At 40.2% G+C, this 16,796-nt stretch overlaps 1 protein-coding gene across 1 annotated transcript in view; it reads left to right on the top strand.

Annotated features, from left to right (window-relative positions):
• Positions 1-1,046: 1,046 nt before the first annotated feature.
• Positions 1,047-16,796, top strand: part of OLFM3 (olfactomedin 3) — a 340,444-nt gene continuing 324,694 nt past the window's right edge. The window contains exon 1 of the mRNA XM_089686595.1: positions 1,047-1,673. Coding sequence (XP_089542721.1) covers positions 1,614-1,673 — 60 coding nt within the window. The 5' untranslated portion in view covers positions 1,047-1,613. The remainder of the gene's footprint in view (positions 1,674-16,796) is intronic.

Genomic DNA, 16,796 nt, shown 5'->3' with positions numbered 1-16,796 from the left:
CCCCCCCCCTTACATTGGTGGCCAGCGGGAAGAATGCCCCTTACATTGATGGTGGTCAGTGGGAAGACTGCCCCCTCCCCCTTACATTGGTGGCCAGCGGGAAGAATGCCCCTTACATTGATGGTGGTCAGTGGGAAGATTGCCCCCCCTTACATTGGTGGCCAGCGGGAAGAATGACCCTTACATTGATGGTGGTCAGTGGGAAGACTACCCCCCCTTACATTGGTGGCCAGCGGGAAGAATGCACCTTACATTGATGGTGGTCAGTGGGTAGACTGCCCCCCCCCCCTTACATTGGTGGCCAGCAGGAAGAATGCCCCTTATGTTAGTGGCAGTCGGGAGAATGTCCCTTAAACTGATGGTCAGAATATCTCCTTTACAAGCAGTTACAAAAATCACTATCGTCATGCCTGTGGCTCCTCAGTGCCATTGGAGCCCATACTATCAGATGGAAGGTCGATCGGCCACAGTTCAAGGAACCCTTAGTAGGTCCTGAAGGAGCCCTGACTGAGAATGTCTGCTATACACATTTGTAACAATACTGAGAGTCTCTTGTTTACTCATTTCCCAGAGAAGGGAGGGGAGAATCCGAAGAGTCTGTGCTTTTTTCTATTTAGTGGTTTGAAGATCTCACCATCATCATGTGTAATGGCTCTTCTATAGGGACAGCAATGTGTCCTGACCACTGATGACCATGTCGGAGGCAGCTGTGCCTTTCCTTGCAGTTGGAAAGAAGGTAACAGGTTGTCCATCTGTGAAATCCTCTCCTCGGGGCTCATTGTGTTCATCCTCTCTGTCCACCTCCCAGGCAGCAAAAAGAACACAGCAATCATCCACCCAGCGACTACAACAACCCTTCTCTCGGGTTAACCCTTGGCTGCCCCGATTGCTGTGTGTAACCCTTTCAGCCATCAGATCCTCTTAAGTTCACTCATCGCCGAGATCTTTAGGAGTGTCCTAGTGATCTAGGAGCGATCTAGGGCTCTAGGAGTGATCTAGCAGTGATCTAGCAGTGATCTAGGGCTCTAGGAGCGATCTAGTGATCTTGGAATGATCTAGGGCTCTAGGAGTGATCAAGGGCTCTAGGAGCGATCTAGTGATCTTGGAGTGATCTAGGACTCTAGGAGTGATCAAGGGCTCTAGGAGTGCCCTAGTGCACCGAAGGGGCGTGAGCCGATCCCCCAACAGAGGGCACCGCACGTCTCTGCAGACTGTCAGTGGCACACACACAGCTGGATGTACAGTGACAAGCCGGAGAACAGAAACTCGAAGAGTAGAAGGTGGATCTCTGGATGACAAGCGCTGATCACAGCCCCCCCCCCCCTTTCGGGTTAATTTTTAGGGATCCTCCTCTAAGAAGAAACACCCCAAAATCCATGCAGCCAGGGGGGGCACCCCCAGAGCTTGTGTGATGTCACATCCGATGCCCAGGTCTGAGCACCTCTCTTAGAAGCTCTTCTCCTCCTCCTCCTCCTCCTTTCCTCCAGTCTATCACCAGCCTGCTCTCCTTCTGCGGGGCTCCAAAGTTTGGCTGCTGGATCAGCACCAGGGACAGCGCAGGATGTTCAGCGAGGAGCTCTGCTGATGTGCTGGCCAGACAGAGGAGCAGCATCATGCAGACTCCTCGAAGCCTCCTCATCATCACCCTTCTGCTTCTGCTGGAGCCTTCCAAGGTACAGTCAATCCCTTGCTTCCTTCTCTAGATGATGATGCATGCGATGTGCTTCATGGCATGGTCCCAGTCCATGCTACACAAGCTTGGTCCATGGGCTGATGTGACAGGCACAGGGGGGGGAAGGTGCTCTTACTTTGGGGGGGGGGGCAGAGGTGCAGCTGCACTGAATTGGGACCAGTCATTGTGTTAACTGGTCAGTGATGACTGCAGAGAAATACTGGGAGGGAATCAATGAAGGAGGCTAGAAGAACTTTTATTTATGAGCCTTTGCATTGTAGGGAAGCCAGCCTGTACAGCCCAAATAACTTCCCCCTGAAAGCAATAGATAGCAGAGGAAAACTGCTCCTGACAGCACCATTACCATGCTCTAATCTGTTTACTGCTCCAGGCTGGAGGCTGGCCAGACCTTGCTGAATTTCACACTAAAGCAGAATGCCAACTAATCCTTTGCTCTCAGCCTGCTTAGACTTTACACAGACCCCTGTATCGATATGCTTGGAGCTTTAGCTTGGCATGCTATTTGGTTCACACAGGCAATAAAAAAGAAAGCAATTCTCTTAGGGCAGGCTGAAGGGTACAAATATGCAGTTCTGCCTTGTCATGTGCAAGTCTAATTATATCTTAATGAAGTATAATGGGTTTGGCATTTGGAGTTAAGGATTCTTTCCTTAATGTCTAAGTAAATGCTTGGTGGTCCTGGGAAGGTATTTAGCAATGAATACAGCTTTTATTTTATTGGAATTGGGTTCAAAGCAAAGTGATGCAGTATTTAGGTAGAAAGCTAATTCTGCTCCTGGTGCATGTGAAATCCAATTAGACTCGAGCGTGCCCTTTTTTTTGTACAAGAATACATGAATATCCTCACCTAGCAAGTGCACTCCCCAGTGCATTGTGCTATAGACATCTTGATGTATGTATATGGATGTTTAATATAACTGTGACTCTATATTTTAAGGATTACTTAACGATGTAATTGTCTATGTGCATTTTGATGTCTGTATTTATTATCTGCAGGCTTACACCTAATGTATGACTACTTACTGCTGTAAAGACAGATGCTGCATTCACCTACAGGGCTAAACCAACAAAAGTGTATATATAATATTTCACACAGCCCCTAACAGAACTATTGAAGAAATATGTCTCCCATTTTGGCTAATTGGTTAAGAGATTTATTTATTTATTTTTTATTTATTTAGAATTATGACTATAACAATTTAATCAGTTACTAAATGTACAGCAAATCGTTGCTGATTTTCAAATTGTCAGTTTGCAAATGCGTACTAGTGGCACAGCATACCCAGCCAATGCCAATACAAATTTTATACCAGCCAGGAATAGTTATGACACATTGCTCCCCCTTTCCTCTTACAGGGTGCTGGTGCCTGAAGTTGCACAGATCACTGAACGATTGCTCTTATAGGAGAATGTGTATTTCCAGGTCCCTTTATGTAAATTTCTATTTTGGATTTGCCAACTGAGTTATTATATTTCATGCTTCAGTACTTATGGTCCATTACATTAGTTACTTTATCACACTGTGCATATTAAAATAATGACGTTCATGCTCTATGAATCCTGTGCTTTACTGTAAGCATATAACTACAGAAGCTATTTGTTTTTCTGTAGTTACAGTATTCTCTCTCTCTGTCTCTCCCTCTCTGTCTCTCTCTCTCTCTCTCTCTCTCTCTATATATATATATAATATATAATATATATATATATATATATATATATATATATATATATATATATATATATATTCTTTAGTTATATGCATATATTAACACACAATTTAAAAAAAGTGTATGTATATAAATATATATATACACACATTATATTTGTATTATATAAAACATGCAATATTTGCATATTATATCTGAGATAATGTCTAATAGTTATGAGAAGGATGCAGTGTTAGTGGCTTTTGTTATATAATGTAAACTCCAGCACTTTTCACTTTCACCTCAAGCTCACCTTAATTTCCGCTAGTCACCAGTCAAGATAAGCCTCATTGCCACTCTGCAAGTCAGTTTAGATGTGAAGGGAGAAGAATGGCCACATGCTGTTTTCCACTGACCATTGACAATCTAGATTCTGCTGTCACTGGTGGAGAATAACTGGCTTCATGTGTGAACTGTGAGCAGTGGCAAGATTTATTGTGTTGTGTTGTTCAGCCCAGGTCTGACTTCAAAGAAAAATGTGGTTTTGTTTTTACAATCAATTAACACAAATCAATAAAATGTTGAAGCCGTAAATGTAGGCCATGAATGATAAACTTCTACTGTGGGAAATTAGAAGGGGCCCATTTTGGTAGTTTTGTATAAAAAGCTGTCATTGCCTGTTATGAAATGTTGAAATGTGATCTCAAAAATCATCAAAGCACCTTTATCGCAGAACAGACTCATACCTCTACTTCAAAGCACCTAGAACATGCGCTTAGAATCTCTGAATACAGGATAACTTTGGAGTAGTATTTTTTAAGATGGTTGTTTTGTAGCATTTGCCATCTTCTGCTTTTTCCAGGCTCCTTTCTTTTATCCAAAGTACAGAGACAGGGTTAAACAGTGTACAGGAGACATTTGCTTGGAGGCCTCTTTTTTCTGATATGCTTCCTTGCACAGTTCTGCATCAAGCTCCAGTCAAGGCTTTATGCACCTTATAGGTCAGCTGGGCGCACCTAAGGTGCTACCTAGAGGTCGTCAATAGAGATGAGTGAATTTTTAAAAATCCACTCTGTCCATGTTAACAATTTGTCTCATTCTGGTCACTGAGCTCCTTTGACCTTCTAGGTGGAGAGATGGTGATTTTAAAATATGCATCCATCTCGAAATTTATATGATATAAATAAAAGTAATAAGAATCCAGTATCGTTCATTAACCACTTGAATGCATACAATGATCTTATTATGGTCTGTTCTTCCTATGTGGTATTTTACTGTAAAAAATAATGAATAAGGAGCAGTGATTAAAGAAACCCTGTAACAGTGTGGAGATTGCCATTGCTAACCTCTTCTACTAAAATTGCTAGTTGACTGGCTGCTTTGCAGAATAAATAGCTTTACTACTCAGAGGCACTGATATGAAAACAATAATGAATAAGGAGCAATGGTTAAAGAACACCTGTAACAGTGTGGAGGTTGCCATTGCTAACCACCTCTTCTAAAAAATGCTAGTTGCCTGGCTGCTATGCCGAATTGCTCAGAGGCAATGCAAACAAACATGTAGATTAGTTCTTCCAACTTTTCTGATCTGCATGTTGTCCCAGGTCTGACTTAGAAAATGGTAAAGTCTGAGGATCAATGTGATGGTCAGGCAACTTCTGTTTTCGAAGATCTGCAATGCCAGGCAATGGGGGAAATTTAATAGAATATAGGAGAATTGCGGCACAAACTTTTTAAACTATCAGTGCAGCAGCGGGAGAAAAACCACTCCCTGGAATGGGGTTGATTTACTAAAACTGGAGAGTGAAAAATCTGGTGCAGCTGTGCATGGAAGCCAATCAGCTTCTAACTTCAGCTTGCTCAATTAAGCTTTGAGAAAAAAAAACTGGAAGCTGATTGTTTCTATGCAGAGCTGCACCAGATTTTACACTCCGGTTTTAGTAAATTAACCTCGATGAGAGAATAAGTAGTGGCACTCGGTCGCTTGCTATTTTTCCATAAGAGCGAATGCTACGATTAATTCTCCTAATGGGGGAAATTTACCAAAACTGAGGCGTGTAAAATCTGTTACAGCTCTGCATAGAAACCAGTCAGCCTCCAGGTTTCATTGTCAAAGCTTAATTGAACCAGCTGAAGTTAGAAGCTGATTGGCAACCATGCACAGCTACACCAGATTTTTCACTCTCCAGTGTTAGTAAATCAACCCCATTCAACTGAATGCTACAGTTTTAGGAAATCCACCCCCCCAATATGTTTTCTCAGTGTTTAAGAAAGTAGATATGAGTAAATGGCTTAATCAATTGTGTAAATGACACCAACGTGAAATTTATGAATTTTCACTCCGCCTGAATAAATGCAGATTTTATGATCCTCAGAGAAGCACGCCATTTATGAATCTAGGCCATCAAGATTTGCCAGAATTGCTAAGTTTGCAAATCGCTTTGATTATGTCTATAGGAAATGTATGGGCTGTTTTAAAACACCAACTAGAGCTGTGCTATGTATGAACCCACTGCAGCTAATAAGAGTATACAAAATCGAGTTAAATGTGTCCCTATATTTTATAAGATGCATTAATAATGAATGAATTTATTACATTTACAAAAAGTAACCTTCTAGGAAAAAAGATAAAATTGTACATTTGTGGTAATTTGTTTATTGATTATACTGAGGTTATTCAACTGCATATAGCAAAGACTTATATTTGTTACAGCACTATCACGCAGAAAGAATGAAAAACAGTGGGCTGATTTATTGGGAAAGGAAAAATAGCTGAGCTGTTACCCATATCGGCCATATTTCTTCTTTCAGCTTTCCTAGAATGAGAGATGAAACTCAGGGGTTGCCAGGAGGAACACTTTTGCTCCAGTTTCCCTGAATTGGCCCCAGGGAACTGACAGCTCTCTTAGGGATTGCAGTTGCAGCTGACTCTCTTAGCTTTAGCCAACAGTATGGCAGGTCATTGATCCCAATGTGGCATCTTTATAGGGAAATGAAATGGTATACTTAACACTTTTACTGCCATGTGTTTTTTTATGTGCTAGGTAGAGTTAGCAAACAGTATATGGTAGGTGCCTTTGGCAAATGAGAGCACAAATATTGTTAATAGTTTAATTCACCTATTTTGGCAACACTTTTCCAGATGAATACAAACTGATGCTGCATCCACTTTCATCTAGTTTCTGAAACAGAAATCAGTACAATTTTCTTCCCTGGTAATAAAACACACAAATGGTTATCTAAATGACATTATATTGGATTTTTTTCTTAGTCATTGTACTTGACACAGGATGAAAAGAACTAAATTATGCCTAGTGAAGCCTGTACACAGTACAGACATGTGAGGTTCAGTGGCAGCTAGGAGGAATCTGGGTTCATTGGTCATAGCTATGTCAGGATTAAATATATACTGTATATAGATATAGCAGTTATTGAGTTATATATGTAAATACTAACTGAATGACATTTAGTTAGCAAAATACTTTTGTATATCCAAAGCAACAGTCATGCTTTTTTTTTCTTTTAGAATATATTGTTTTCACCCTTTATTAAATTTTAGTGTTGCTGATTTGCTGTAGCCAGGTAATAACTACATGCATGATGTCCAGCACTGACTACATGTCATTACTCAGAGTAGGCTTCATGATAATGACAATGGCAGACCTTGCCTGTGCAATGAGTTTTCACTGGAAGGAAATGTGACAGGGTGACAAAATAGGGGAGCAATCGGGAAACCAGTACAGAGCGTTGTCACCCTATAACTGCTTGAATAAGGAACACATATTTTAAATGAAAGTTGCAACTCTAAAAATATTGAAAATGATTTTTGTAAAACATCAACATGTTAAAGATTATATAAGATTTCAATGGGTTTAACATTGTTTGGATTTACCTTTATTTTAAAATGCATATGAACTTTCAGTTTTTATCAGCTAAATACATTTTAGATGCATCAAAACAAAAGTCTTAGGACTTGTTTATACTAGTGATTGGGGAGCAGTTAAAACCATGCGCTTGAGCAGCGATTTGAACAACCCTCCAGCTGCTCCCTCGTTTGCTGCAATGGCAATGGCCAGGTGTGTACACATACTAAGCAAAAATTATCCCCGTGTCTCATTCAGTGGGCAGTGCCCAGTGGGCAGATTCTATAGAATAGGGGTGCACTTAAACCGCCCCACTACCACCTGTAATGCACCCAGTTGTGGATAGTGCAGGGTTCAAGGGGTTAAAGCAAGCAATGAGGAGGAGATGCAATTGCTCCTTAACACCCATCAAATGCTCTCTGACCCGAATGCAAATTGCTTTTCAGAAAGCACTGCTGGTGTGAACAACGCCTTGAAGTTAATTTTCTTTATAAAGCAGACACAGGCTAATTACAAAAAGCCTGTCTACTGCCAGCATGCTGTAGGGAAGGATCTTTGCTGATTTGGTAGCTGTGGTATCTCTGCAGAGGTGTGACAAACCCCATCCTAAGTCAGATCTATAATTCACCTGTCAGAAAAGCTCCAGCTTCCAATTGATTAAAGAACTCTAGCCCTGACTCAGCAGGGGAGTGTGTCTGACCTCTTCAGAGAGTCCTCTGCTTTCACACAGAAAGACAGAGTCCTTCTCTACAACATGCTGGCAGGGAAAAAGCTTTTCTACTCAAACTTTGGCTGCTTTTGGCCACAAACTTCAAGACTTGTAACACCTTTTGGTATTATACACACAATCCCAGGAGATCATAAAGACTGCTACAGACAGAATTTGCAAAAGTGTATCTCATCCATTCTAAAAGTGGTGCAGCATTCGTCTAATTCATGTACCTGTCAAGAACTTCTACTTAAATTTTGAGCATGCTGTGCCACTTTTGCAAAATCTATCTCTCTGTTGGCCAAAGGAGAGTTGGTCTTAATAAGCTCTACTTTAGTAGAAACAAACTGTCAATACTTTATTTTTAATTTGGCGCATTCATTGTGCCACAATGTAAAAGTGGCGCACTTTAGAACTACCCAAATTTGGTGCCCGAGTTGCTGTCAGAACCAAAAGTGTCACAGATGCTTCATGAATTTTTTTCAATACGTTATCAGGAGGGATTAACACCAGAAAAGTGTCACAGAAGCTTTATTGAATTCCATGTTCCCCTCCCCCTCATATTTAGCTAACTGAAACTAAAGGTTTCATTGGGCTTTAAAGTGATACATAAGGCAATTAAAAAACAAACAAACATGTCATACTTACCTGTTCTGTGCTGTGGTTTTACACAGAGCAGCCCTGTTCCTCCTCTTCTCGGGTCCTCTGCTAGCACTCCTGGCCTCTCCCTCCTGCCTAGTGCCACCAGAGCAAGGAACTTACTATGGGGGCATCCAAGCAGGCTCGCTCCCAAGCCACTGCTCTGCATGTCCATTCACACACAGAGCCATGGCTCAGCACTGTTCCTCCCTCTCCTCATTGGCTCACTGGCTGTGATTGACAGCAGCAGGAGCCAATGAGGAGGGAGAGTTGGCAGAGAGCGGAGACTCTCATGCACAATGCTGGATCGCAATAAGGCTTAGGTAAGTATTAGGGGAGGGGGTCTGCGGCACATATACGGTGTTTTATATTCATGCATAGAATGCATGAAGGTGAGAAACCTTGAATCTTCATAGCCACTTTAAATAGAATGCATAGAATAGGGGTGTGCCATAACCAATAGCAATAAGGTATGCTTAATCTTTCCTTAGGCAAAGCAATACGCTTGCTGATAACTGGTATAGAATAGACTACTTTTCAAATGACCATTTCCTTAATAATTAGGAGACATGGTCATGGTGGATGGTCTGACCACAAAAAAAAACAAACAACTGCAATCTGAATGTTTCCTATGAGTTACAAGACATCATTATTTTTTCAGTGTGTTTTGTTAATAATGTTTTTAAAATTAGTGGAGCCATAATAGATAAACTCAAATGCTTTTTTTGCAGAGTTCCTTACCCCTCAATATTTGTTCATGCAGAGGATAAATGAAGCACAGACCCCCCCCCCCCCCCCCCCCCGAGTTTAGCATGTCTATGCCAGTTTGAGCAAGTCTATGCTTTTCTCCCTTGTTGAAGACCTCAAATTCTATTTGATCTTGTGATTTCACTCATACTTATTACAAGCCAAGAATTTTAATCCACTTAGTCCATTATCCGGTGCAGTCTCTGTTGTGAATTATAGCACTTTCTGTAAATAAGATCTAATGTGACATTTTACCACATGCCCTTCAACATTTACTAGCAATCCTTTATATTACAAGGTAGTGATTGTTTTGGCTGAAGAAAATGCAAGACTGCATGTTTTTGCTATAGGCTTGGCAAAGTCATGGAGTGGATTCCCAGTTGTATTGGTGCAACATTCAGAATGATTTGGCATGGAAAAAGGCTGTATTGATTCAGATATTAAGGGCTGATGGGCAGGTCAGTTTTCCTGCAGTGAGTCAATCAGCAGCTATAATCCACTGACCAACTCACATTCTCTAAAGCAAGGTCATTTTTATGATGTATACTTTGTCTGGACCCACATATCTATGCAACTGAAAGACTCCTAATTTATGGTAAGAAATCCCTGCTTTTCATCTTCTCTTTCTGTTCTAAAGTACACTTGATTTTCCATAAAAATGAAATTTACATTGTGTTAATATGCTAATCAGCTTCATGGCATTGCCATAACTCACGGTTACGCTTTCCGCAACTCCAATTCAAAATTTTGTTTTGCATGTCTTTTGTTCCTTTATATGAAAAAATGAGTTTGCTGAAGGCATTAAAGCCTCAAAGTGGTAACATAAAATGTGAAAATACCCGGATGTGACTTTTTAAGGCTTTGGCTTTTATTTTATGACACATCACAAAGAGCAGTGAGGTGTAGTAACCCAAGGCAATAAGATTAATAAGCATTAAAGTTGAAACTGCAAAAGATATTTTGAAAAAACATCAATGAATGAAGTTATGAATGCATCGAAAATGCAAGAAATGTATTTTTAATGCAACTGCAGTAAGTACCTGAATTTGACTTGGTGTAGGCTCTTATATTCCCCTGCACAGCAGCACTCAGACTGAGAGAGGGAGCGGAAACACTAGGAGCTAATCAGTTGTGCTGCATGCCCATGTGCTGACAAGTAACATGCTGATAGGAGGTAAAAGCAGGAGTATGAGCTAATCAGTGTGCTACTTATCTTTCACTATTTAATAACAGGCTTTGGGCTGGGGGGTCCTCTAGCTATATTTCTTTATTGCAGAGCAGAGTAAATCTCAGCACTGAATCAATACAAGTGAAAGGGCAAGTGAATCCGCTCATTTATATGTATTTCACTGTTGTGTGAGTCCATTTTTAGTGCAGTAAAGCTGTAACAATAAATATTTTTCAGATCTTGAATCCTGAGAAGTCTCACCTCTTTTAGACAGAGGCTGTTATGCAATGAGAGGTTGTGGATAGAACATAGAAAAAAAAATGTTTTTTTTAGAGGAAGCAGAGATTAGATTCTTACATTTTGCTTCCCTTATTTAGTATATAGCTTCTCCACAATTTCTGGTCATTTTTCAGCTTCTGCTCAAAGGTAAAATGTGTGATATGAGTCACCAGCATGTTTTGCCCTGTAGCATAAGAAGAATACTACAATAAATGTATGAGGAGAAGAAGAAGTCTATGTCTACATTGACCATATTCTGTGCCTTGGAAACTGTTAGGGGCAGCAAAAGTTACCATCAACAGCAGACAGGTACACAGTTTAGCACAAAAGCTTCTTACTTTCTTACGTTCAGTTGTGAAACTGACTTTCATTCTTATAAGATCATCATCAACAGTGATTTTAATTTAACAATTGAGATGAATTTGTTGAAGGAGCAGAAACTTCACTTAACCCAATAAACAAAGTGAACAAAGCTAATGCCCTGCGACTGCCCACCTCAACATTTCTATGCACATTGCTGTGCTCGTGAATCTTTGCTTGACAAGTATGACAGGTATAAATGAGTCTGACAGGCAGGACTGCTGTTAGAAACCACAGGGCCCCTTACAGCCAACCTGACAGCCCCCCACCTCAAACCACAGGGCGACATACAGCCAACCTAACAGGGTTCCCCCATCCCCACAAAAAAAACACGGTTTACTGTGCTTCAGTTATGATTAAACACAGTGAGTGATGATCACTTACTGTGTTTATTCAGGTGTGTAAGGGGCTGGTAAATTACTGGAACCTATTTCCTGTATGTTTCTCTCTGCAGCAGCTGAAAGCCAGCCGGGGGAAGAACCTAGCTTTCAGCTGCTGCAGGGAAAGCCATACAGGGGATTGGTTCCAGTAATTTCCCTGTTTACTCTTCATGCCCATATCTGATTCACCCAGCTGCCTGGGACCCCCTGCTGGCCTGGGCCCCGTACAGGAGAACTGGTGGTACCCCCTTATCCACGGCCCTGCTGACAGGCAACACCACCTGTCAAACTTGCCTGTTGAAGCCAATGGGACAACACCACAACATGGCTATGACATTTGCTTTAAGGCAGTTCAATGAAAAATCACCTTTGAGATAGAAACAATCTCCCAGGGGATCAATCAAACAGGTATGCAGGAAGCAGCAGTATCTCTTAATATGTGTAAACGGTCTTTCAACCACAAGCTGAACAGCTATTCAATGAGGATCACTTTTTAGAGTCTGTTGCCACTGTGAGAAAGACTTGCTTAGATAAGTGAATATTCTAATTCATTACTTAGTTGAACTCCATTATGTGACAGCTGTGAATTAATCAAAACCCCTAAGATTCTTGCTCTGAAAAACAAATTTAGTAATTTTCAGCCAAATAGATATGATATTATAATATGTTTGGTCTATTGTTTAGGGTCAGAATGGGACTTGTATAGGAGGACTGGATAGAAAGAGTAAACTGGATTAGTAAGATGGAGAAGCTATACTATATGCAGGAAGACAAGATGGAGGTATTTTCCGCGAAATGGGAAAAATGGGAAAACTTTGTAACAAATGCGAGAAAGTGAAATGTAGAATGACATAGAATTGATAGATCGGTAGGATATGCTTGCTTTGGAAAAAAAAAAAGGTAGTGAAAAATGCAGAGTGGGGGGTGGGTTCTGGGGGGGGGGAAGGGGGTAATGTTTTAAGAAGGGGAAAAATAAAGTAATAAGAAAAATTGTATATTTATTATGAATGAGATGAAAGTGTTCTTTTTTGTTATTACTGTTGAAAAATAATAAATATTTAAATTTAAAAAAAAGTATGGGAATTGTATATTAAAAAAAATCCAGCACAGTGCATCCATTGGTGTCACTGTAATGCTTCTCCCAGTGCAGCCCTCCTCGGATTGGGAAATCTTCAACAAATTGTAAAAACGCACAGGAAGGTACACTCTCTGGGGGTGGTAGTGCATTACCACCATTACAATTTCTAGAATTAAAAATCTGTTAGTGTACTCATAAAAATAGTAGGAACAAACACATCAAATAACAACTCCAGCTGCAAGGCAAAGGCGTCTATCCAAACATGGCATGGGAGAAAACGCTTTTCGGGGGTCATGCCCCCTTCCTCAGAGCTAAGTCCTACTATCATTGTGAGTACACTAGCAGATTTTTAATTCCATAAATGTTAATGGTTGTAATACACTAGGCGTCTGTGTCTTCCTATGCATCTTTAGAGTTTTTTAGAATGTGATTTAGCAGATTTAATCAGTTTATTATTTTTTGGACAGTATTTACTTACCAAACCAGTAAGGAAAAAGAATGCCATATAATAGGCTCTGCAGATTACTGTATGTGGAATAAGCAGTTAAGCTGAAAAAAATACATCCCATCCAAAGATAGCTTTAAAGGTATGCTGAAAATAGCATGTATCATTCCTTACTGCAATATTTTCCTTGTGACTTGTACGAGATTTAGTAATGAGATTGCTGTGCTAGTCAACAATGCTATTGCTTACCATATTATCTAGCCTGCCCCATAAAAACAAAGCTAGAATCTGTCTTCTTGTCGTAAGGAATGCCAGAGGTAGTGTTAACTACTGATAAATAATTTATAAATTAATAATTCAATTATAGTAATTCACAGCAGAGTGCTCCAGTGTGTGTGTGTGTGTGTGTGTGTGTTTGTGTTTGTGTGCGTGTCTCTTTTCATGCACAATGGACATTTTTACAGCTGCTGTTTGTGGCTTTTGTCATTTTTTTCTACAGCCAGTAAACTCCCCAACATGTTATCCTATGTGTCCATGCACACATAGACTGTAATCAACTTTTTTTGGCAGGGATTTGTGGGATTTGTGCAGGACTAGTGGGTTTCTAGAGGAGTTTTTTAGTTATAAAAATGCTCTAAGGCTGCAAAACGCAGTAAAACGCGGTAAACACAGTAAATCACGGTGAATCGGGGTAACCCAGCGTTTTTGGACTTTTTTTGACCAAAAAAAGTTTTTTTACTGGTAAAAAAAACCCTCTAAAAACATGGCGAAACGCCGCTGAAAGCTAATACAAAATTGCTAGAAAACACTGAAAACTCAAGTTTTTAACCATTTCCCGACCGGCCGTTGCATATAAACGGCCGGACGGTGGCAGTACAGGGTCGGGTGGCCGTTTATGAACGGCCTCCCCGCACCCTGCTTGTGCGCGCTCCCTGGGAGCGCGCAGCACCGCGATCCGGTGCCTGCTGTGTCCTCCGGACACAGTGAAGCACCGATCGTCGGACGGGACCTCTGTACGAGGTCCCGATCATGTGATCACTGATTGGCCAATCAGTGATCACATGCAAAGTAGTAAGCAAGATGTCACTTGTGACATCATTGCTTACTACGTGTGAAATTTGTGAATGATCACAGAGGTCACATGGTACAAGGCTATTCACAACAGCCTTGTACCATGTGACAAGCTGTGACCAATCACAGCTCACTCTGTATTTCTCAATGAGTGCAGGAATGCACACAGAGAGAAAGAGAAATGATTGCTTTTACATCCTATATGGGTGTAAAAGCAATCATTGTAAAAAAAAAAAAAAAAAAAAAAATTTCATCACCCCCCACAAGTAGTACAGTGTCACCATGGTGACACTGTACTGCTAGGGTGACAGTATGTAAAAAAAAAAAAAAAATAAAAAATAATATAAAAAAATAAAAATGTAAAAAAAAATGTTTAAAAATTATAATTTTTGGTTATAAACTAATTTGTTTTTGTTTTTTTTTTACTAAAAAGATAACGAAATACATTTTGGCAAAGATTTATGATCAAATATTATTTATGTGCAAAATTTTATAAAAAAAACACTTTTGTTCCAAATTTTTGGACTTTTTCATTTACATAGCAAAAAAAAATAAAAATCCCAGCAGTGAATAAATACCACCAAAATAAAGCTTTATCTGTCGCAAAAAAATGGTTAAAAATGTATTTGGGTACAGCGTTGCATGACTGCGCAATTGTCATTCAAAGTGTGATAGCGCTGAAAGCTGAAAATTGCCCTGGTCAGGAAGGGGGTAAAAGTGTCCGGTCTGGAAGTGGTTAATGTGACTTTACACAGCTAAGTTTACCAGCGTTATTAAAACGCCCAGTGTGCATGGAGCCTTAATGTTTACCTCCCCTTCTTCATACCGCCCAACTTTTTGAGATGGGAAGGAGGGACACCTAATTAGCAAATGAATGTAGGCAAAGGATACACACCCTGCCATGCCCCCTTAAAAGAGAATTATAAAAAAAAAAGATTAGTTAAACCCACAAGCGCTTTTTTTTACAACTACTATTCCTTTATTCTGGCTTTTGAAGTTTACAAATGCAACCATTTAGTAACTGGATGAAATGTTTATCACTGAGAAACACTTTTTGAAAGATCAATAGTGTATTTTATACACAACTCTATAGATAAGACCAAATGAGGACAAATGAGGAGGAAAGAGGAACAGAGGGACTTTGTTCCAAATCAGGGACAGTTGCCTTCTCTAATAGAAAAAATGTGGCAGCGCTCTAGTACTTTCCCAGCTTCCTTCTCCAACCAGCTACCATCCCACTTTGGGTGGAATACCAACCAGCATCATTCTACATATCTCCTATGAGCCCAGCCTGTCATTGATACACTCTCTGGGGGTGGGTCATCACGCAGCCTGGGTTTCTACCTATGTTGCCTGACCCCAGCCTAGTGTTGACACACTCCCTGGGGGTGGATCAGAACACAGTCTAGATTCACGGTACTTCAGGATTCCATGTGCTGTTACTCAGTCCAGGAAGGACCCCCATCACCACTGAAAAAGAAGAGGAAGGACCATGACACCACCAGATGAGAAAAAAAATATCATAAGAAGTAAAATATAGGTTGTTTTTGAAAAAAAAATCCAGGGAAGGCCTTAATGAAGGGGAATGGTGACAGTGAAAGTGGACCAACTTGCTGCTGTTTCACTTTGAAATTAAAGGGGAATGGAATCACCATTGGACTCAAGAAGAGGGATGTGTACCCACTGCACCTTGGTAGGAAATCAGTAGGTAGGAAATCAGTATTATATTATGTTATACCTGTGCTCCCTGGGCTTTCAGTGATATGTAGCCTAGCATAATAAAATATGATCATAATCTCAATGTTTTAAAATACCAGCAGCCTGTCAAAGATGGGTCTATGACCATTTATATCTATTTTGGTTTGCACATTTCATTTATGAACAATGGTAGATTTATTACCACAACTAATGGAAGCCTAAGATGGCCATATTCCGAAAACAGCTACACTATTTGAATTGGCATTTCAAAGGTTTATTAATGATGGTGGTACTGGAATTCTCTGGAAAGTTCCAGATGCACAGGAACATATGTTTTAACACAGATGTCCATGTTATTTGGGTATAAAAAGGAATTTGCAAACATTCTAAAGGGTACAAGTGAAGGGTACCATTAATGCTACAGCATATATAGATATTCAAGAGTCTAGACAATTGTGCTTTCAAACATCTGGCAACAGCTTAAAACTTGGACTATAAAGGCCACAACCTCAATATACACCTGGTGGATAATTCTAAATCAGGTGTTCTTGTTCGGGTATTTTCAGTAAAGAATACTATTAATACTACAGCATAGACAATTGTTTACATTCAACATTGTGGTGACATTTTAGAGAAGACCCATCTTGTCTCAGCATGACTGTGTCTCTCTTCATAAAGCCAGGTTAATAAAGACACGGGGGTGATTTAGTATAGGCAAATATGCTGCTCACTTTACAGTAGAATGTTCCCTTAGCTTAGTGAAGTTGAGGCTCTGATTACTTACAACATTTAATCATACAAGCAAAAATACTGTTTTTTGTGTTCTTTTTCCTTGCATTTCATTTGGATATTTAGGTAAACTTTCACTGCGTTCACTGTGCTAGGGCAAAATTTCCTTGCAAACTGTACATTTTGCAAAGTGAACAGCCTGTCTGCCTTTAGTAAATCAACTCCAAATATGGAGAAATTTGAGTGTCCTGCACAGAGCCCTAACTGTAAACCTTTTGAACTCCTTTAGGA

The sequence above is a fragment of the Staurois parvus genome, unplaced genomic scaffold, assembly GCF_062004578.1.
Source record: "Staurois parvus isolate SC_StPar_1 unplaced genomic scaffold, SC_StPar_1.0 ptg000402l, whole genome shotgun sequence".
NCBI classification, from domain to species: domain Eukaryota; kingdom Metazoa; phylum Chordata; class Amphibia; order Anura; family Ranidae; genus Staurois; species Staurois parvus.
This window is presented reverse-complemented; position numbering and strand designations above follow the sequence as displayed.